General features: G+C 41.0%; 1 protein-coding gene across 4 annotated transcripts; it reads right to left on the reverse strand.

The window, feature by feature from the left end:
- Positions 1-63: 63 nt before the first annotated feature.
- fli1rs (Fli-1 proto-oncogene, ETS transcription factor-related sequence) lies at positions 64-17,524 on the reverse strand. Of its 4 annotated transcripts, none has more exons than XM_019863837.1 (10): positions 17,345-17,524; positions 10,367-10,573; positions 8,934-9,103; positions 6,126-6,329; positions 5,819-5,908; positions 4,225-4,293; positions 4,083-4,142; positions 3,375-3,422; positions 3,114-3,200; positions 64-1,452 (listed from the first exon to the last, which is right to left on the reverse strand). In XM_019863837.1, the coding sequence occupies exons 2-10, from the start codon at positions 10,483-10,485 to the stop codon at positions 923-925; spliced, it is 1,377 nt and encodes a 458-aa protein (XP_019719396.1). In that variant the 5' UTR covers positions 10,486-10,573; positions 17,345-17,524; the 3' UTR covers positions 64-922. The 4 variants fall into 4 exon arrangements, with proteins under 4 accessions (XP_019719396.1, XP_019719393.1, XP_019719394.1 ...); XM_019863834.1 differs by having other exon boundaries at positions 10,367-10,545; positions 17,345-17,523; XM_019863835.1 differs by lacking the exon at positions 17,345-17,524 and adding an exon at positions 16,843-17,336 and having other exon boundaries at positions 10,367-10,545.
- Between the last annotated feature and the right edge of the window lie 4,588 nt (positions 17,525-22,112).

The raw sequence follows: 22,112 nt of genomic DNA on the forward strand, positions 1-22,112 counted from the left end.
CTTTTGAAAAAAATATCTTCTTGTAATAATTTGATTGCACAAATATGCACACCCTCTTCTAACTTGGAAGTGGCTGTGTTCAAAATTAACCATTCATGTTCAAGCTCATATTAAATGGGAGTCAGTGCACAACTGCCACAATTTAAAGTGCCTCTGATAAACCTCAAATAGTTGTTGTAGTCATCATTCATTTTGCTTTGTAGCAGAAAGGTGAATGTTTTGTGCGAACATTAGCTGCTGTTTTGAACTGTTCATAATTCCTTCCACCTTGTCCAAGGCCGCCGTTTCAGGTTAAGAAAAACAGCCCCAAAGCATGATGATGTCACCATTATGCTTCATTGAAGGTATGGTGTTCTTTTGGTAGTGATGGCCATAAAGTTCAACCTTGCAGTCAGTGTTAGCAAAAGCCCTTCATTTTCTCCACTTGAAGGAAAGTAAAAGTCTGGGAAATCCTACTCGAACAGCTAAAATTCATTTGATGTTAATTGGAAGCACTTAAAATGGTGGCAGGTTTGTTCTGACTTCTATGTAATCATTTTCTATGTGATTAACTCTGAACTCCTTCACGTAGAAGTTTTAAGGGATACATTTTATCCATTGTTTATTTTTACTCCACTTTCTAAAAAGTAAAAAAAAAAAATCTTAAGTTATACATATTATATGTCACAATAGTGGAAAAAGTTTTTAATTTAATGATCTGTCATTTGAACGGGTGTGTAGCTTTTTCTGTCCGCCGTACAAGGGGAAGAGAAACTTGGTTCCATAACAACTGAATACAGTAAATACAGCGTGTCATCAGTATATTCATAATATCCCACGACGAGTATACAACCATCCATTCGTCTCTTGTGTCCGTCCAAACTTCAGTATAATGCCCTTTTTGAAAGAAAAAAAAATCTTCCTCCTTTGGGTGTGTTTGTGCTCAGTAGTATGAGCTCAGGTGGGAATGGGTGGCCGGATGTCTGTTCATGGCCCCCCCGGGGTAGATGGGGCTGCTGGGCGAGTTCCAGTACGTGGACGGTGGGCTGAAAAAGTTCCCGGGCGAGACAGGCATGGGCGGTGGGTGACCCGTCATGAAGTTCATTTTGGGCTGGTGGCTGTGATAAGGCTGCACGTAGGACATCTCTGTCTGGTATTTGACCATGCCGCCGCCGTCGGCTGCCTGGTGGCTCTGGTGCGTCTGCGAGATGCCCTGGAAGTCAAACTTGTAGGCGTAGCGCTTGCCGTGCACCTTGGTCATGATGTTCTTGTCGTAGTAGTAGCGCAGGGCGCGGCTCAGCTTGTCGTAGTTCATGTTGGGCTTGCTCTTGCGCTCGCCCCAACGCTTGGCCACCTCGTCGGGATCGGTCATTTTGAACTCGCCGTTGGTGCCCTCCCAGGTGATGATGTTAGCGTTGTTGCTGTCTGACAGCAGCTCCAATAGGAACTGCCACAGCTGGATCTGGCCTGAACCTGTCCAGAGGTAGTTTGTGTGTCAGTGTCAACCTGTGAACTTTGCACAACCAAACGTGTGAAATATCAAAGCCATATTTGTAGGGTTTTTGTTGTTTGTTTATTCATGCAATTAGTGCAGTGGTGGGCCAAGTATGGCACGTGGGCCACATCCTGCCTTTCTGATCTTGTACTGTATTTGGCCCTTTGAGCCCTCTAATATTTGTTGCAATGATTTATTTTCATTCGTTGATGTCAAATCATGTCAGCTAGAACCCGAACGAGGAGCGACGGCAATTGCCGTCAAGTATGGTGTTTTTTAAATTAAATTTGATTTTATTTCTTTATTTATTTTTGTAATATGGGAATGGGTGGAGCAAAGGATTGGGTAACCGGTTTGATTATAAAACTCAGGTTAAAAAAGTTTTTTTTCCCCCTTTTTTTAACTATGGCCAGTAGATGGCAGCATTATATCTCTTTTGGTTGAGGTCATTGTCTCAATGGAATGAAGATGGGATGGATCTTTGGAAATACAAAGTTACCAGCCACTTCAGAATCATCAAAGTGATTGTCACGTTAAATCTACTCCAAATTGTGTCACAAAGAGAGAAGATATTTAGAAGCAATGACAATGTAAATACACATACACACACGCGCAATTTATGGGACTCATACATGCACACACGACTGAATACTACCACTACGACTACTAAATAGCATGCAAATAGTTTGTAAACTTTTTCAAACGTAAAATTCTTCCACTGGTGATTTTTTTTTGTAAATATATTCGTTTGTCATCAAAATCACATTTTCATTGTTGGGATGGTATTTTACAGAAGAAAAAAACTCTTCAGATGTTTGAGGCGGAATATTGTGTGACACTCAAGGTTCCTTTTATTTAATGGCTGGCCTCTATAGTTAAAAAAAAAAGGTTGATTATACATCTTTATTTGACTGTAATTTATCCACATTCACATTTGCAATGCCAACTTGGCAGCTGACATCAGAATAAAGCAAATTCAAATGCATAGGTAACAAAATGTACATCGTGATATAGTAATTTAAGTAGAAGGCAGACATTTAGTTTTTAAATGGCCATTCAATGGTCAATTTGTCCATTCATACAAAAAAAATAAATGAAATCAGCCCATGAGACCAGTTCCACTGATAGACAGGAAATGGGTTGACATGTCGTATCGTCACAGGACGTATGAAAAAAATAAAGGACAAATGCCCAAATTTTAAACAAAAGTCGGCCATTCTAGTTTGACGTAGACATTTTGAAGGCCTCTAAATGTGGGCGGAGCCTGGCTCAAAGTCATTTTATGCATTTGTCGTGAAAAGGGATGTTAGAGGGCTCCATTAAGCGCTGCATGCAGCTTAATGAAAGGTTTTCCTCGAAGATTTTTGACATTGTGAACTTCCCTCGAGTGACATGTTTGACTTCATGAGTACGTTGCTGTTGAAATCAAGCTGATTTTGGCTGAATTCTAATCGCACCCATGTTTGGCAAAAAATAAATATTTGCCCCCTAAAATTAAAAAATAGACATTCTGGACTAAAATCAAGCTCAAAACAAGGCCACAAGTAAGAAAGTTTCAACGCACATTTGGAGTCAACAAATGGGACCTTTTCACTGTGTGACTTGGAGTAAGGTGATATATTTCTGGACAGTGACCTACCCACAGGCCTTTGGGCGCTGAGGTCAGGCAGCTTGTACGAACTTTGCCTGCCTGTTCGGTTCTTGGACGAGCGGACGCCTTGGCCTTCTGTGAGGAAAACAGCAAGGCAAACGGTCACAGACGTCGCCTCCGCCCATCACTTGTATGCCAGGCTCTCACTTTTTTTTTTGTTTTTGTGTGTGTTGCCAACAGTGGAAAGGCCTCATTTGTGTCACCCATTTTTGTTGAACTCATTCTGCGAAAGTCCGAAAGTCTCCTTACCTGGGTTTGCTAGCCGGCTGCTTATGGGCCCTAATGTCTGATAGGGGTCTGTCAAGAGTAAGAACAAGATATTAAGCAGCGGTACAGTGTTGAATTTTAGAAGTCACTGTTCTACAGTAAGTGCAAATGCACAGTGGAAATACAGTGTGCTAGGTCAGAATTTTGTGTCAGGTTTTAACCTCGTAAATATGCTAGACTGTCATGTCACTGTGGTTGTCATGGCAACAACTTTGACTAGTTGGAAGAATGTTGATTTGTTGATTTCTCTACTCATTTTTCCTCACAGGATTGTGGAAATCTGACTGTTTAAAATGTAAACAGAATATTAGTTGACTCAACTGCACCAATGGTGATTTTTACACATTGAGACCCAGTGAAACCTCTGAAGTTGAGTTCACATATGTAAAATTTCCAGATCCATCAAATTATGTGGAAAGGAATAAACCTCAAAAGTTAAGCAAAAAAAATATATATATATATTTTCTTAATTTTCAGTTGAACGTGCATACTTAAATGCCTTCATACTCGCCCTCAATTTTTTTTCCCCCCCTCATTGTTCTTATGTCATTGGTGTGGTGTCCATTTTGTGGGCAGATCCCTTCATAACTACATTAGCATTAGCTGCACCCATGATGTGTTTCTTTGAGTCGATGGTATTTATTTATTTGTTTATTTATTTATTCGAAGCATGTTTTTGATGAATCACACCTTGGCCGATTCTTGATACCGGTTCTGTCACTCTGCTGTGTTGGTGCTCCATGCTGGAACCTAGCAAGAAGGACGACGGCAAGCGTGTTGACACGTTAAAATGAATCGTGTCCACACGTTCGACCCCAATGTAGTTTCTTACCTTTGGGCACGATGGTCATGCTGTTTGTGGTCCAGCTGTTCCTGCGGCTAATCTCATCAAAACTGCTTTCTGCGCAGAACAAGACAATGAGACTGATGAGTACGGCGGATGAGACGCGTGATTGCAAAGCATCAGCAAAATCTTTTGAAGTGGCCATTGAAGCTTCAGCGGGAAGGAAGTCCGTAAATGGGCCAGCGAGACGATAAGAAGTCAGTAAGTCTGGAGATGACCCCGTAGTTTCTTGGGCGAGCTTTCTTTTGTTTCGGCCGCCTCTGTCTCCAGCAGATTGTGAGTCGTGTCCCCGCAGTGCGACCTATACCCCCCTACCGCGAACCCGCTCTACCCCCTACTTCCTGTGCCATTGCAGCTGCTTCCTGACTGAAACGGCCTGTTGAGTTTGGGATTCATCAGTTGAGGCCAGTGTTGTGCCAAGGAACCTCTTTCGACTCGCGAAAGTATGCAACACGGCTCTGAACTCTCAGCGCATTGTTTCTCGAAGCCTCGCGCGTTCCCGCTCTCTTGTTTGTTTGCGATAAGCGAAGAATTTGGAGGTTAAGCTGAGAATGGACGTGACAGTTGAGATGAAGAATCCCGGTTGGACAATACAGCGCAAGCTCTAAAGGTCGCCATTTGTTCAGCGTGTGACTCTGATTAGGGTAACGACCGTTGAAGAACGCTATGCTTTAGCTGTCATGTAATTGCCGTGAATGGTTACAGTGGTACCTCTACTTATGAAATTAATTGGTTCTGGAAGAAATTTCTTAACTAGAAAATTTTGTAGAGACGCGTTTTCCATGTAAATGCTCTAATCCGTTCCAAGCCCCGCCAAAATTCAGACATAAATGTTTTCTAAAGCATCAAAATATGGAACAAATACATGTTACAATTAGATTATTGCACAATAAATGAGAGTTGTGCATAATGTCAAAAAAACAAAGAATAGAGTGAAGAATAAAAATGGTCATTACACTTTGAACTGCGTCCTCACCGTTTTTTGCCCTCTTTAGTCCATGTTCTCTCTCAGAAGTGATTTTTGCCTGGTGTTTTGTCAAGAACTGATCCAAGGACGTTTGCTTTTGTCGGCTTTTAACAATCATTCAAAAATGTTCGTAAGTAGAGCTACCACTGTCTTTTCATTCAAATTCATACACAGAAATGCAGCTCCACAAGTAATGGAACTGCTGAGATGTAGCAAGAATGGCACGTTGCGCTTTTTTTGGTTGTTTTTGTGGTCAGGAGACTTAGTGACATTGAACAGGTTGGATGGACGTTTGCGTTTTAGCCTGCACGTCTTCTCGGTAAACAAACACAGTGGTGTTCAGTCTCTGCCAAGTGGACATCAAGGCTAACACTCTACTACTGGAAATATGTAAAGTTTAACACCGCTAATTTGGTGTATTAAAAGTACATTTTGGAGTGGATTTGCTCTGATTTGATGGATGACCAAGCCAGTTTGAGCAAACCATCGAGCCAAACATCCAATGATTGTCAGTGTCGATACTCAATGATGAGTCCTTGTCCGTTTTTCTGAGCCTGTAGGTAGATCCTTTATTGATCACATGCAAAACGCCGATAGCAAATAGACGAGTCTCACCAGCTTTGACCTGAAGTCGAGGCTGCGGTGGTGCCGGCGGTGGCGGCGTGTTGGTGGAGGTCGTCGTGGAGTACGAGAAAGTGGGACTACCTGCCGGAAAGACCAAGACTGTGAATGTTTTGTCCAGTCTGATGCAAATAGTTAATTATTTTCATTGTCTTGAAGCAACTGAGGCATAATAAGTGAACTACTTGGTTGCAACCAATATAATCTAATCATTCACACTTTTTTTGGGGGGGGGTGGGCATGAATATATTTGCTAGTATGCCTTAAAAATAGCCTGAGTGAGGAAGGGGCGTGGCCTTACTCTGCCGGAGGTAATTGAGATGCGAGAGCAGGATGTCAGCGTTGTAGGCGGACGTGAGGTGCATCATGTCCTCTTTGGTCAACTTGCACAGGGCCTTGCCGTCCAGCGCTTGGAAGAGCATGACGTCCACTTCCTCCAGGACGTACTCTTTGATGGCCCAGTCCAGCCACTGACGCACGTGGTCCTGTGTCCACACCTCGGGATCTGACACCGGGATGATAGTCAAGTGTAGATAATAAAAACTTCATGTATTGTCGACTGTCAATGGCTAAGATTTTTCAGGGAGGAACTTTTGCGTGGAATTTATTGTTGTTGAATGAAGTGGAGTCACTATCGAGAGCACAACTTGGCGGTAACGGGCAGAAGCGCTGTGGATTCAGTCTGAGGGTAGTTTGCATTAAGAAGGGCGACGAGATGTCAACTGTGGGAAGTTGAGCTTTGTCAATGCAGATCACCGTTATAGCACAACCCCTGTGGCCATTTCCATCATGATGGTGATGTATTCCCCCCTCCACCCAAAAAAAAATTAATTTCCACAATTAACTTATTCACTGCTGCGGACATCTATAATATTCATAAACTGGGTTAAATGTGTTTACTGCCACCGATGGATATATTTGCCAAGCAAGTATTCAAGGGATGAGCGTGGAAAAGGGTCTCGTTTCGCTTGTCTCTGAAAGTTCTAAATTCACCGTAATCAAAAGTCTTTTGTCTGTATTGATTTCATTTGTATTGTTGGAGGTGTCACAAAAAGTCACTGTTGCACTTAGCCCGTTTATTTTCACAAAATGCTGGTTTTCGCCACTTTTTGGTCAGAAACCAGTGTTTTTGGTGCAACCAACCCATGTTCCACTTCTAATTACCGAAGAATGGAAAAGGGCAGATATGTCTTTTTTTTTCCTGGTAGGTTTGATGCTTATATTGTCACAGTGAAATGGGGAACTCTTTAGGGAACAAAATATAAAATCCTTATGAGCGTGAAGGAATTTGTCAGGGACATGATTATAATTTTCAAAAATTAAGGCCTTCATTTTTCTTGAAAATGACATTATTATTATTATTTTATCCTTTAATCCAATGTTTGAGAGTCTCACACTATATAGCAATAAAAGATTAAGCCCACGTTGCCCACTCCAGCTGGTCATATTTAGGGATATTTCTGAAGGTGGCTTCAAAAACGGTCTTCAAATTCTCAAATTTATCTTCCTTAAACCTGCAGATATCCTGAAATGTCTCAACACGTTGACTGTTCAAGTGTCTGTGGTAAAGCTTACAACTTCTGACACGGCACATTTAATTCAAATTGGATTTCATTCTCCTCCACTTAGCCTGCATTGCCCATTATAAAGAAAACAAATGTTGAATTTTAGCAAAGTTCAATGGGAGCATAATTGGAAGAATAGCTAACGGTCTATTTAAAAAAAGAAAAAAAAACACATCTAGGTGTGGCAGCCACAGGAGTCTTGGACATAGTAATCCATCAACACTACATGTGAGACACCCAAGTGGCCGATAATGCCACAGTCATGATTACTGGACATGTTCACAAATGCCTCACAGTAGTTTGATTATATGACTAAAATTGGCGTCACATTCAATTTTGTGATAAAATGACGATGTCCAATCCAAAATGTGTCACCGCAGGAAGGGGTGAGTCATTTCCAGTCGCAAAACAATGAGCGCACCTTTGAGTTGCCCGTAATCATGTGCTGCGGACGCCGTCCTCACACGTCTTTTAGTTGTTCCCAATTGTTTACACGAACGCCGCTGTGAAGCAATATCCATGTATTATGACGCAACGAGCGACTCCTCGGTGAGTCTCATCAGATTTCTCAGCGACTTGAATTAGGGGGGGAGTACGACTGACTCATTGCAACACTCGCCATCGACCAGCCTGGCGCAGACTGTTGAGGTCGGTTTCAAGAGTTGCCCCCCCAAAAAAAAAAAAAAAATCACATTTCTGAATGAGCTGAAACAGTCACAGTAACCTAAAACTTATTGTGGCATTTTAGGAAGTGATTGTAAATTGACTTTCCAAGAGGAAATTTGTATAAAAAAATAGAAAAAAAAAAACTGTTAAAATTCTCCATTGTTCCTACATTTGTAGTTAATTTGGATTTTCACACGGAACTGGAAGAATACAACTGAATTTTGTCTGGCAAACATGAATTAAATAAACCCCCCAAAATGTAGTCAAAATATTTTGTATCTAAAAAAAAAATAATGAAAAATCTGAACAAATATTAACTAAACCACCTTTGCCTTCTTCAGCCCTTCCCAAAAGGGCAAGTAAAAAGGATTTGCATATTGTGGTTGCAGTTCAATTTTTTTCTGAATTTAAAAAAAAAAAAAACGGACCAAGATCAATAATATCAAACATTTTTCCACCATTGTGGCCTCCGCTATAAGACTTAATTTCAGGAAAAGTCAACTAGAACAGCTGAACTGCTTTGATTAGAGGCAGCAGTTTGAATGTGACTGGCTAATTCTGAGCACCGCCATATCCCCTTTTTATGAGGGTGTGCACACTTGTGCAACCACATTATCTCAATTGATTATGTTTGCATCCCCATCGCTAAAAAGTTTTGTTTTTTTTGTTTTGTTTTTTTGGCCTCCAATTAAGTTGTTATGGTCACATTAATGGGAGAAAAAGTTTATCTTGGTTTCATTCTTTACATAGAAAAACTTGGCATTTGAAAAGGGGTGTGCAGACTTTTTATAACCACAGTTTGTACAGAAAGACATCCGAGTCCTCGGGGCACAGGAGGGGTCTTGGTCTGAGAGTGCCCGGGCAGGTGATCTGCTCACCTGCCGGTACGATGACCCGCTTCTCCTCCGTGTTGGTAATGCTGGGAGGGGTGACGTTCGGCGGGCTGACGCGGGGCTCCGGGTACGAGGGCTGGTACGCCATCGGGACGCCGTCATTGCTCATGTGCCGGGAGCGCTTGGTGACGCTGCAATCCACCGGGGACTCGTGGCTACAATACATGGAAGGGATATTGTCATGATGCATGTTCACGGTGTATGCTAAATAATGGGGTTGTTTTTTTCTTTGGGGCCCGTCTCAATTGCTCTCCTCGCAGACGACGACAAAGCAAAATGAAGTCAAGTACAAATATATTTGTTGTCAAAATCACTTTCGTGATTGCTATCGCAACCTCTGATGGGACAAGCCGAACGTCACGACAACAACAACAGAGACAATATGTAGTTGCAGTTCTTGGCTGCAACCAGCAAAGGAGCTTGTGGTTTGTGGTTAAAGATCACATTAATTTGCCAAAGGTTCTTCGTTTTTAATTGCAAGTTATCACAATTGGGGAAAAAAAAAATTCTACAATGACTAAGGAATAAAGCTGTACTAGTTCATCGATAGTCCTGTTTTATACTTAAAAAAAATAGTAGATATAAAATGAATAGATTAAAATATAACATTTTCTGGTTGATTAATAATCGATAACTGATCTTTATGGTGATCATATTACAATTGTTATACATAGCATTCATCATTGTATTCAAATAAATTAATAATTATTGAATTAAAATGTATGAATGGCGAAAAATTGATCATTTTCCCTCATCAATGATAGGCAAATGCTTAGCCCTATTGTAAATAAATTAATATTAAAATAAATGCAGTACGTAAATGTGAACCGCTTTGCAAAAATGGGTTCCTTGATCATCAGTATTGGAATGGAAAAAAAAGTCTAAATGTATTCATGGATCATTGATTTCCCTCTTGGTCGATTACTGTATAGTCGAAAGCATTTCCCTAGTACAGTATTGATAAAATTATTTCATTAAATTTGGTACATAAATATATATTTTTTGTAATAATAGATTTATGTAATCACAATATTAATTGAAATTAATAATTAAAAAAATATTGCCTTCTCATGTATCCCTTGATCAGTTATTTCCCCATTAGACCACTAGAGTCAAATGATTTTCCGTAGTATTTTTTATTTCATTCACATTAATAATTTTAGATTTAAAAAAAAAAAACAAAAAACTGATGGACATTTTGGGAGTTTTTATTTTTCCCCACCACTTTTCCACGTTGACAGAAATTTAAGATTTTAAACCAAATGCCCAAATTCTGTCCACAAGCGTGATGCATTTGGAACGGTACCAAGGAATATTTTAGTCAATGGAAAAACCCCGGACTGTGACAAAGCCCCCCGCTCTCATTCCCTGTCGGATTCCTCCCCCCACCACCCCCCTGTGGCCCCGCCCTGACTCACTTGGTTCCATTGACGTGCTCGCTCCTCTTCTGTGCGGTGGCGGCCGGCCAGTCGGGCTCGGTGGGCTCGGGGCTCTGCTTGAATCCGCCTGGCGACGTCATCTCCGTCTTCATGTGCATGGCGGCGGTGTAGGGCGGCTCGTATATGGGCTGGTCCTCGCTCACCACAGACAGCGCTTCCTGTGCAACACGGCCACTGGGTCAGTGGCTATTTTAACACATTTCCTGATTATCCTAATGATTGTTTTGATGCCCATTTGAATAATGCTGTTAGTAGGGTTGCGCCACAACTACGTTACCAATTTCCACAGGGATAGGCGGCATTTACCAAGGAAAAACCAATTACAGTCTTGCGAAGAATCTCAATAAAAGTCGTAGATACTAGCTAACAGTAACAGCTTTTCGAGTTCATTTTAGGCACTTTGATGTCATTGTCAGTAGACAGCAAGTGGCAAAATGGCCAACAACTGAGATGGATCAAAACAGGTGGATTTTTCTGCTTCATTCATATTCCACAAACACAATATTAAACAGACTGCCGTGTTAAGACCAGTGGGCGCACATAGAACATATTTTATTAACATATTCTTTTTTTTTTTTACATGACCTTTCCAACACTACGTCATGCAAATGTAGCGTCCATCACTCTGAATGAAGCAGAAAGTCAATAAGGAACAAAAGGACTTTTAAAAAAACACTTGTTAGACTTTTTCAATTTGAGTTGAGCCCGACTTTATTCAACAGATTTTACATGGTGATCAATTTACAGTAAATATGTGTCTGGTCAAAAGAGTGTATGCTGTTGAAAAGATACAGATTACTACGCTAACGCTACAATCTTAGCAACTCAATTTTTTTACATTTATTTTTTTTTTAATGAGTTCCTACTAAACTCTTGTTAGAAAAGATTTGGCAAGGTGTCAATGCAAGTGCTCAAGTGTGAGATGACAAGTGTTTGAAAAGCATCAGTCGTCTTTGACCGCAGTTAAAGCGAGTCGACATTAGGGTTGGGTTTGCGGCGAGAGTGGGTGGGGTCCGACGGAGTTTTAAGCCCCTTCAGCTCTTCTGCCAAAGCTTAAGATGGCACGATACATTGATGCGTCTGCGCGGAGACCACAGCAACTACGACGACGTCCGGAGCCTGAGAAACGTGTTTGTTTAGAGGAGCCAAGCATTGTCTTTTGGGTCTCGTACGTCAGCGATGTGCTTTTTCAGCAGCCGACAGGAAACCTGGCCTCCATGTGCGGCAGAACCTTTTGGCACAGACCCACGGAGAGGAAGTTGAAAAAGATGTGGGTCATTTGAAATCTGCAAAACACCCCATGGTCAAGGGTGGTGGTGGTATGAGAGAGGCAAGGTCGTCGGACAGCCAAACTATTGTTGTTGATTTTGCTCGTCTTGTAAATCTGAGATGACGTCTATAAACAACTTCTGTTGTGGCAATAACAAAGGGGAAACACCAAGAGTTATCGCAATTGCCACTTACTTATTATGACTAGGTTAGCTGTTAGCCTGTTAGCTTGGGCGCTAGCTGGTGGGTAGCACCTCTTGTTGTGGCATGGAAAGCCCGGCAATGACCTGGTGATATTTTTCAGCCACCGTAGGCTTTCAGCAAATATATTTTAACAGCTCAAATGTATGGGGATATGTTGGAAATTAGCCTATTAGCTCGTGAGCTAGCTGGTGGCTAGCACCTCGTTACGGCATTTAAAGACCTGGTGGGATATATTCCAGGCAAAGGGAGGCTTTAAGGTGATATATTTTCACGTTTCGAACGTGCAGTAGTTTGTTGACAATTAGACGTAAGAGAGATGCTTGGTGAAATATTTGTGAGTGGTATTGAGTTAAGCAGCAAAATCCCCCCGTTTTTAGCCATCTCAGGGATTTGTCCACTTCCTGTCAAGTGAAATGACATCGCAGTTGCTCAGGGCTCAGGTGACGACCATCACGGCTCACCCGTTTTCTGAGTTAGGTCGTGTGACGTTCGCAAGCTGAGCCCGAGATCCTTTTCAGTCGACAGTAATTGGCCCAATGGACGGGGCGTTGAGATGGGTTGCGTCCAAATTCGAAGGCTGTGTCCTTCAAAGGCCGAATTTGAGGGCAATATGACGTAACTTCCAGCTCTCCTTGACCGCACGCTAGTTTCCAAATTCACCTGGCCTTCGAATGTAACTTTCAACTCTGGCCTTTGTTTCCATGGAAATGGGCCCTGAGCGAATACTGCTTCGGAATACGCTTTCGTAGCCTACATTGCGCCGCTCTCCTTTTGCTCTTCAACCCTTCATCTCTTTGGCCACCCGAGCACATCGCCGCCACGTTGGCGTAATTATCCTCTCTTTTTAAATGTTATTTTATTTTTCAAACCATTTTACAGACAAACCAAATGACAACAGCTAATGCTATTTGCTCTCGCAGGTGACCTGTTTTTCTCTCTCTCTCTCTCTCTCTATCTCTCTCTCTCTCTCTCTCTCTCTCTCTCTGTCTCTTTAGACAAATTTTCGTGCGCAGAAGTGAAACGGCGACCTGAAACTGGCACCAAAAAACAGCCTGCGAGGCAACTAATCCTCAAGAGTAGAGACAGCAGTTGTTGTTTTTCGATAGTCGGCCTCCCGTTACTCTCTCACTTACCACAAGCGATGCTGCACAAAACCGCCGCTAACGCAACGGCCTCCTAGAGACCGAGCCAAGCTGTTGCCGCCTTTTTTTTTTTTTTTTTTTTTTTTTTTTTTGAGCCTCGAAAATCTGCAACAAGCGTTGTGTCTTGTTGCTGTAAGAGAGCAACTTCCACACATGTCAGCAGCTACGCATTGCGTCACACCATCTTGCCTAAAACTGAAGCGTTGCAAGGCTCAAGGCCCAAATACCAATATGAAGTGCAGTGGTACACTTGCCCAACTACAGTTATCATAGTTTGGGATTTTTCTTTATAGCGAGTTTCGATTTAGTTTTTAATTTTGCTTTTTCATTTCAGTTAGTTTTAATTAGTTTTGGACGATGGTCGACTGGTTCGCGCCTCGGCCTCACAGTGCAGAGGTGCAGGGTTCGATTCCGGCTCCGGCCTTCCTGTGTGGAGTTTGCTTTTTCTCCGTGTTTGCGTGGGTTTTCTCCAGGTACTCCGGTTTCCTCCCACATTCCAAAAACATGTGTTGCAGATTAATGGAACACTCTAAATTTTCCCTAGGTATGAGTGTGAGCTCTAATGGTTGTTCATCTATGTCTGCCCTGCAATTGGCTGGCAACCGGTTCAGGATGTACCCCGCCTACTGCCCGAAGACAGCTGGGATAGGCTCCAGCATGCCCCGCGACCCTTGTGAGGCAAAAGCGGATCAGAAAATGGATGGATGGATGGATGCTTTTTTTTAGTTGTTATTTTTGCAGAAATGCTTTTTGTTCAGTTTTCATTAGTTTTTCCTATTAGTTTTAGTATTAGTTTTAGTTTTTTATTCATATATGGAGTATTTGTTGAGGCCATGATAAAATAAAGTAAAAAGTCATTCAGTATTGTGTAATACAGTAAACTACAACTTCCAAACGACTGTTCAACCTTCTGTATTCCGTTTGTCGTAAAGTTTTACCAAGATGAATACATTTAAAATCAACCCAGAAGAGCTCATGTATAAATTTAATTTCCAAGATGAAAAGAGAGGATAATTTTGTGTAATTATAGTTTTAAAATGTCAAATGTCGGTCGGTTTTTTTTTCCCGATTACCCCAAAAAATTGTTCATTTTCATGAACTAAAATAACGTTGCCCGCAACTTTAACTGTTTCGTTGATTTATCAATTTTTTTCCCCTCTGGGAGATGTCAGTTTTATTTTGTTTTGGACTCTTGTTCATTTATTCACAAATGAATCCAAAATCAGTGAGTTGTTCCAGTGCGACGTACAAAATAGGCGTTGACAACAATGATTGCTTTCGACACAACAGGGTGGGAGAAGTGATTGTCAGGTGTTAAACTTCACACCCCTTTTCCACTTTTCCGATATTCCTGCACACCTCCCAAGGGAAAACCGCTGTCTTGTTTGTCAACCGCTGCAACGTGAGACGAAAAGGCAAAATAGAGCGTACACTTATGCATGAGACAATACACAATGTTGTGATTTGATTTTTTTTTTGTCATAATTTTCTGAAAATGAAGTTTGAATATTAGAGGGAAAATGCTATAATTTTATCCCCATAAAATTTTAACAATATTTTTCCCAAAGTTATTTTACAAGAGGAAAAATTTGTGAAAATATTACAAAAGTGGATGTAATTGCACGAGAGAAAACTGTTTTGTTTTTCTTAGAGAATGAAGTTAAAAAATTATGAGAATAAAGTTGGACTTTTTTTACAACAAAATATAAGCGAGAGGTGTTATGAACATTTTGTTGAACTCATGTTCAGGTACAGTATAAGTTAGAAAAAAAATGTAAATGTTACAAGTCATTTTAAGTTTTTTAAAATAGACATGTCATGTTGCACAAAAAACGTTTAATTTTATTGAAAAGTTAATGCAAGAGATGATATACTGTATATTTCGAGGTTATTATAAAATTTAAAAAAAAATCTTTTTTTGCTTAAATTTCAAACATGAGCAGAAAGATCATTTCCCAAAAGCTTTTTGGCATCGTAACGTTACAAGAATAACACATGTACTTCAATAGATTTTTTTTTTCTCACAGAAATGTCAGATTGACTGTGAAAACGTTTTCTTTGCCATTTTCAGATTGTATATTTGTGAAACAAACATCTTTTCACCAGAAGTTGAACATTATGAGAATAAAATCTTCATTGAATGGAAAAACAAGAATAGATGCAAATGTCAGCGATTTTTTTGTCACAAAAATTGCCATAAAGTTAAGAGAATAAACACTTCATTGTACTAGTACGAATTTAGCTATTATAAGAATAATGACATAGTGGTATTTTTTTTCTTCCAGAAGACAGTATTCCGAGAAGAAAAGCAATTTTACAAGAACATTGTTTTGTTTTGTTTGTTTTTTTAATTCTGAGCAGTCCAAATCTTATGCGATTATAACGTGATTTTCTGACAAATACATATTTTTTTATTAAAATAGGAATAAAGACGTATTTTTCAAGGAATTTATTTTTATTTGGATCAAATTGGTGGAAACTTTATTTTGCGAGGCATAAATATGAAAACACGACAATAACGGCATAGTTAGCAAAATTGAGAGAAAGTCGTAATTGTACGTGGGGGGTGGGGGTGGGGGGGAGGATTTTGACTAAAAACATGACAAAAATAACAGCAATCTTATAAGAATGAATTTTATACAAAATGTCAACGTTTAATGCAACTTTCAGCAAAGTGACACAATCCTAAAACATGGCTTGTGTGAAGCACATTGAGTTGCCTTTGGACAAAATGTCATCATAGGTCATTTGGACTTTTTAGAAAATGAAGGATAAAATTGAAAAATTGTACAAAATGCTTGGCATTTTAATGAGCCTACTTTAATTACAGCTGAATATTTTTAAACAAAATGCACATCCTTTTGTGGTTAGAATTGTAGCAATGCTCTCAACTTATTGAGGTGATGTTTTTTGTTTTTTCTCAGTATGAGTCCTCTGACGAAGAAGTTGTGCAAAGGTTGTGAGCATGTCTGAGGCCTACAAAAAAAAGGAAAAAAAGCAGAAGTAAAAGTTGACTTGAGCTGATTTTGCAAACTTTTTTTTCGCCCCGAGGCCCAAACTTCTCTGCAGTAGTCAACCAAACGTTTTCATTTTGCAGGAAAAACTTCGTAGGGTTTTTAATGCACTTTTTAAAAAAATAATAATGTTTGAAACTTTGCGTGTCTCTATGGTCCAGGCAGCCGGAAACATGTGCGGAAAGTCTGAGGTTTGAGACAGGAAGCCTGCAGAGTTGAGATAACGACACCTGACGAGTGCTCCCGTTTGCAGCTATAAATTAGACTTAAAATAAACCCCACCAAAAACGCACACAACACAACACACACACACACACACACACACACACACACACACACACACACACACACACACACACACACACACACACACGATCGACGCGAGAGAAAACTTTGCGCAGGCCATTGTGTGCGAAAGAATGTGCATGTGACAGCCCCCCCCCCAACATGAACACCCATTAGAATTAAAATATCGTTCTTCCACTGTCAAATTCGTTAATTTGTCACATTATAGGGCATCACGCGAGACACGCCTTTTTATAGAAAATATCTCAAATATGACTTCCTCAATCTATCCACATCTAGGCCCTTTTTTTGTCAAGCCACCCAAAAAAAAACTAATAAGATGAGTGAAATAGAGAATTGTTAAGTGTCGTTTTATAGCATGATTTGAAAACGATATCTTTTTTTAATCAAGCGTCTTTTCGTCGTTTCGATCTTAAATCCGCATATCCACTGGTTTTAACCTCACATCTCATTTCAGTCAAATAGTCATAACAGTAATGGCATGATAAAATAGGATGATAAAAAAAAAGAAGTTAAATACCGTTTTTTGCACACGTTTAGCCTCCCGGTGCCCATCCACGATGCCCTGAGGGACACCTGCAGCTCCATTGCGAGCAAGCTTCGACGCCTCTCGCTAAATTGCGGCTCGTACCTCCTGAAAAAAGTCCACGCGTGGTGTCCGTGCCGGTTCGGTTTGGTTACGGTTGCGTGATACAACAACAAAAAAAAAGATCGATCGAAGAAATAACCGCGCGAAGGCCAAGAAGCGTAAAACGGGCGTTTTTTTTTTTTTTTTTTTGGTTCGGTTTTGTTTTGCGCACGCTAACGAGTGGCCAGTTTGACGGAGAGGGAAAGAAAACGAACGCGGCGGTTCAACTTGTGTTATTCAAGCAGCCGACATAACAACCACGAACGGGAAGGAAGAGGAAATTTTGTACAAGAAGGAAAGAGTGCGGGGGGACTCTCTCACTCGCGGTGTGGGTGGAAGAAGGCTTCGCGTCGTGCGCGTGGAAAGTCCACGACCACGACGAGCACGTCCTTACCTTGATGGTGCAGTCCATATTCGAAGCGGCTTGCTCATTGAACGCGTCTCTTTCTCGTCGTCGGATTGATTGATTTTGCCGTTCAATGATTTGCGGTCTTCAATTGGCGCCGAGGTGCGTTGGCTCGATGGCGCAAACCATTGTCGTGCTCTTTTTTTTCTGCTCGCACACCATAAACCGGATGGCGAGAGCTCTCTCTCTCTCTCTCTCTCTCTCTCTCTCTCTCTTTCTCTCTCTCTCTCTCTCTTCTCTCTCTCTCTCTCTCTCAAGCCTCTCTCAAGTCCTCTAAAGTGGGAAGTGAAGTCACCCTTGCGTTCAAACAACACTCTTCAGGCAAGGTGCCACGTGATCTCACTTTAGATTGAAAATGTATTATTGCCATGTGATCAGTAGGCCCCGATTAATTAAATTAGATTCTGAGCAAAATGAAAAAAAAATAAATTGGACGCTCGCACGATGGTAATAATAGTCAAGAATTACGATAAATCAAAACGAAAAAGAGAATTTTAGTTTCATAAAAGATGTCCTGTTACGTGTTTATTGTGTTGTTTGGTCCAAACCCTTTGTGGTTGGGTTAGGTTAGTGGATCTTTGATACATGCATTGAAAAAAAATGAAATACAGGACGTCAAGAGCACATGTTTTGTCCATATCTAAAATGTTCATTTTTATCCTACACCTGGTTTGGAAATGCGATTTCCTTTGTGATGAAAAATAAAATTCCAATATTGTGACATAAAGTCATTTTAGTTTTGAATTTTAGAAGAATAAAGTCACGAACTTTACTGTTAAAAGAAAATCTTCATTTTATGAGTGTACATTTTAGAATTTAAAAAATGCCAACGTGGCAAGGCAAAAAAAAAGTGATTGAAGGGAAAAGTTCTGTTAGATAAACATTTGATTTTTTTTCTTTCAAAAACAAATCAGTAATAAGCCGTCATGCTATGAGAATTTCGATTTTATCATCACAAAACAAGGCATATTTTTTCACATCATTGAAAAATTTAATAGTTTGCTTGGCTAACACTTCGTTTTTACAAAAATAAAGCTGAGGAAACATGATCATTTTTACGAAAACAAAACAAACAATCCAGTACAGGGTGCAGCCTGCCACTCATTCAAGGTCAGCCGCTAAAGTTGCCACTGGGGGGGGCGCGGGTGATAAAACCTTGTGGCCTAGCTGTCTTTGATAGGTAACCTAAATTTCTGGCCACTATTCAAAGCCCACAAGTGACTTGTCACAATAAAATATGTCGAGTGTTCCCAGAATAGCTGCTTGGATGTTTACGTGCGGCGTCATTTTCCAGGTGAGGGCTTTTGTTGCCTTGTGTTGATCCCAGCTTTCCTGTCAGACACAATGAAGGAACATTCCCCAGGAACTTCTTTTGCTTTGTGATCCTCTCCACTCCACTGACTCACTCTGTCAGTCTGTCCGGCTCGAGCCTCATTCACACGGAGACGCTGCGGAATTGGAACCTTTACTCGTATGCAATTGCCCATTTAGCCTCTTTCACACAGAGACCCAGCAAATATTCCGCATCGGAGCCGCAACAAAGCCTCTGGCATTTGGACACCAATCATTAAGTCTCTTTTGTGCAGAGATTATGAAAAAAATTGGCAGCTGTAACTGAAGATGTGGCAGTTACACTTTGTCTTGAACACATAACACAGCAGAGATGGGACAATCCATCTATTTATTCACCTATTGCATTTTTTGTCTCCGTTTGAAAGGCTTTCACACGGAGACTCTGCAAACATTTTATTTACACATAATCCAGTGAGGGTAGAATTTTGTAGCAAGATCACTCTCAGCCTTTTACACACAGTAACCCTGCAAAATTGCAGTTTTGGAGCTATATCTCATTTAAGCATAGTCCAGAAAAGGCTGCATTTTGTCGCAAGATGATTGCGTTTTTTCCACAGAAATCCAGCAAAATTGTAGACTTGGAACCCTAACCCATCTACCCATAGTATAGGGTAGGTGACATGTAGCTATCAGGAGAATTTTTTAAACAGAGACCCTCTCAATATTGCAGAATGAGAGCCATAACTTATTCACAGAGAAGCCAATTAAACAATTTTTTTCAGCCAGCCATTAGATTCATTCCCTCATTCCCACAGAGATCCAGCAAGTGTTCCACATCAGAGCCTTGACAGATCAGGCCTTTCGCCACCTTTTATACATAATCCAGCAAAGGTGGCATATTAATGTTAGCTGGCTATCTAGCTATCAGCAGTAATTCGCACGGCAGTCCTTCCAAATTACCAGTGGTGCCAGTACTCGGGCATTTAGCCATCTTTGCATTTTACAACTAACCCAGCAAAGGCAGTACATTGCACCTAGCAAGCTATCTTGAGCTTCTTTCACACAGAGATCCTCCAAATTTGCCAGTAGTAACAGAATTGAAGTTGGATTTGCCTTTTACACACAACCCAGAGAAGATGTCTTATTTAGGATGTCTGTCCATCCAATTGCCTCTTTCACACAAAGGCCCTGTAAAATTGCTGCATCGAACCCCTAAAAAAAAATCTTGGCTTTTACACGTCAGCGTGACATTTTGTAGCTCGCTCGCTAGCTTCTGACAAACAGATGCCCTCCCAAATTAATATCAGATCTGGACAATAAAAATATTCACATCTATCCATCGAAAACTAGATGGACGAGGGCTAGAGAAATTGAGTCGACTGCTTAGCGTGTTGGCCTCACAGTGGAGAGGTGCAGGGTTCGATTCCGGGTTCTGGCCTTCCTGTGTGGAGTTTGCATGATACCCTTGTGCCTGTGTGGGTTTTAGAAAATGGATGGGTGGTCTACACACCCCTGTTCAGAAAGCTGTATAGGTTATACAACTCAAGTGAACAGTAATAATGTCCTCGAGAGGACAGGTAAAAATAGCCAACTGAAATAATATGTTTGCACAAGTGTGCACACCCTCTTATGGGTGCGTATGTGGCTGTGTTCCAAATGAACCTGTCACATTCAAACTCGCGTTTGATGGGAGTCTTAACACACATTTAGACCATGTTATGGTGGTTCTCAAACCTTATACACTAACTACCACCTCCAAAAATATTTGGCTCATAAAGGACCCCCATCATGACCTTTATAAAATACAGAAGGCCACCAAAAATGAGACGGAGGCTTTATTTAGTCTTACGGTAAGCCACTCTCGGAGTTTGCATTTTAACAGTGCCATTCAATGTTGGAAAATGAAAACTATTCTTAAATAGGGATTCTGTTAAATTGTATAACTCATCAAAATGTAATAAAAATTGTACCCAAATAAAACTCTGAAAAAGAGGCATTTATGTATTGTACTTTAAAATCAAATACAACTGAACTGTGATTAAAAAAAATCTACTGTGCCGTCTTTAAAAAAATGGAAGTCAATTTGAACATTTAGTTCAGCAATTCTTTCATGTACCACCAGAGGGAGCCCACATACGACTGGTGATGCGCTAACCACACTTTGAGAACCACAACTAACTGACCTCGTGGGGACTGATCCATAGAATCTGTTTGTGAAAAAAAAATGGGAAATTGACAATTTGGACATGGAAGTGACAGTACCCATGTCTATACTGCAGATGATATAAGAAACAAAGACTTCTCGGCCATGTTTGCTTGCTATGCAATGTTTTTAATCCCTTTTTAGCGCCTAGATTTTCCAAACCCGTCAATTTGAAACGCGACATAACAGTAGTGTTCATTTGCATTCAGGTTAATTGTAAATAGTATCAAGTGGCCTGAATATAATGCGTCCATGTTTAAAAAAATGGCAGGAACATCAGTGGTATCAAAACTTTCCCTTGGATTGGGGGTGGTCAGAGAGTGACGTTGGTGGCCCTGCAGCCACAACTGGCCACCACGTAGCGCTGCCCCTGATCGGTAGCAAACGTATGAAATGCTGATTTTTGAAATATTTTTTTTTAAATCTCATTTAGTCATGTGTCAGTTTCGGAGGCTGTTTACTGTCAACCAACCCAAGCCTGCCCTAAGTGTGTCAATTACACACACTCATAAAATCCTTCAACGTGGGGAAATGAATAGAATGTAATCACTAATGCTTAGAGTCTCGTTACGATCCGTGAGTGCCGGTTCCGTGTTAGGATTCCTGAGCTGCTCGTTGCCGGCAAGACGGCAGTTAATCAGCGGCCGCCGCTTGTGTAACCTTAGCCGGCTTGTTGGCCAGCCGGGCCGAGGTGGGGCTCCCCAATCACGACTCAGCGACGACGCGCACGATTTCACCCGAGAGCCCGCTTTTCCAGATGGAGCGTGTGTGTTGGTGTGTGTGCGAGTGCGTACCTCCGTGTGTGTGTGTGTGTGTGTGTGTGCGCGCGCGCGCGCGTGTTTGTGTGAGAGAATAGCGCAGTGGTGTTTGTTTACATAAAGCTCTGGAGGAGCCCTTATCTGCAGCCACCACTCACGCTGAGATTTCAAGACTTTCTTCATCAACCAGGCTGCGTGCATGTGTTCATAATGTGTGTGCGTTTCGCGGACCATTGTTTCGGCAAAATGCCTTCTAAAGATACACACACTGATTTTTTTTTTTTGCTCTCTGCCTTCCTTTACCTCGTTAGAAAGACGAGATCTGATTTGCAAAAGCCGCACTTCACTTCAAATGCGCGGACACTTATTTTGGCTCAAGTCCTTGGGCCTGCTAGGTTGACCCCCCCCCCCAAAAAAAGTCTCCAAATTCACCAGTTAGGATTTTAATCAACTACGCCGTTCACTATGGGGGGTTACGTGTGTCTATTATGGGATGTTGTGG

This window comes from Hippocampus comes, unplaced genomic scaffold, assembly GCF_001891065.2.
Source record: "Hippocampus comes isolate QL1 unplaced genomic scaffold, H_comes_QL1_v1.1 scaffold249, whole genome shotgun sequence".
NCBI classification, from domain to species: Eukaryota; Metazoa; Chordata; class Actinopteri; order Syngnathiformes; family Syngnathidae; genus Hippocampus; species Hippocampus comes.

Coding starts and splice junctions, on each gene's coding strand:
- fli1rs (XM_019863834.1), bottom strand. Junction 6,330..8,933: donor GCGGGTCATCGTACCGGCAG/GTGAGCAGATCA, acceptor TCCCGGTGTCAG/ATCCCGAGGTGTGGACACAG. Junction 4,143..4,224: donor CATGACCATCGTGCCCAAAG/GTAAGAAACTAC, acceptor CCTTCTTGCTAG/GTTCCAGCATGGAGCACCAA.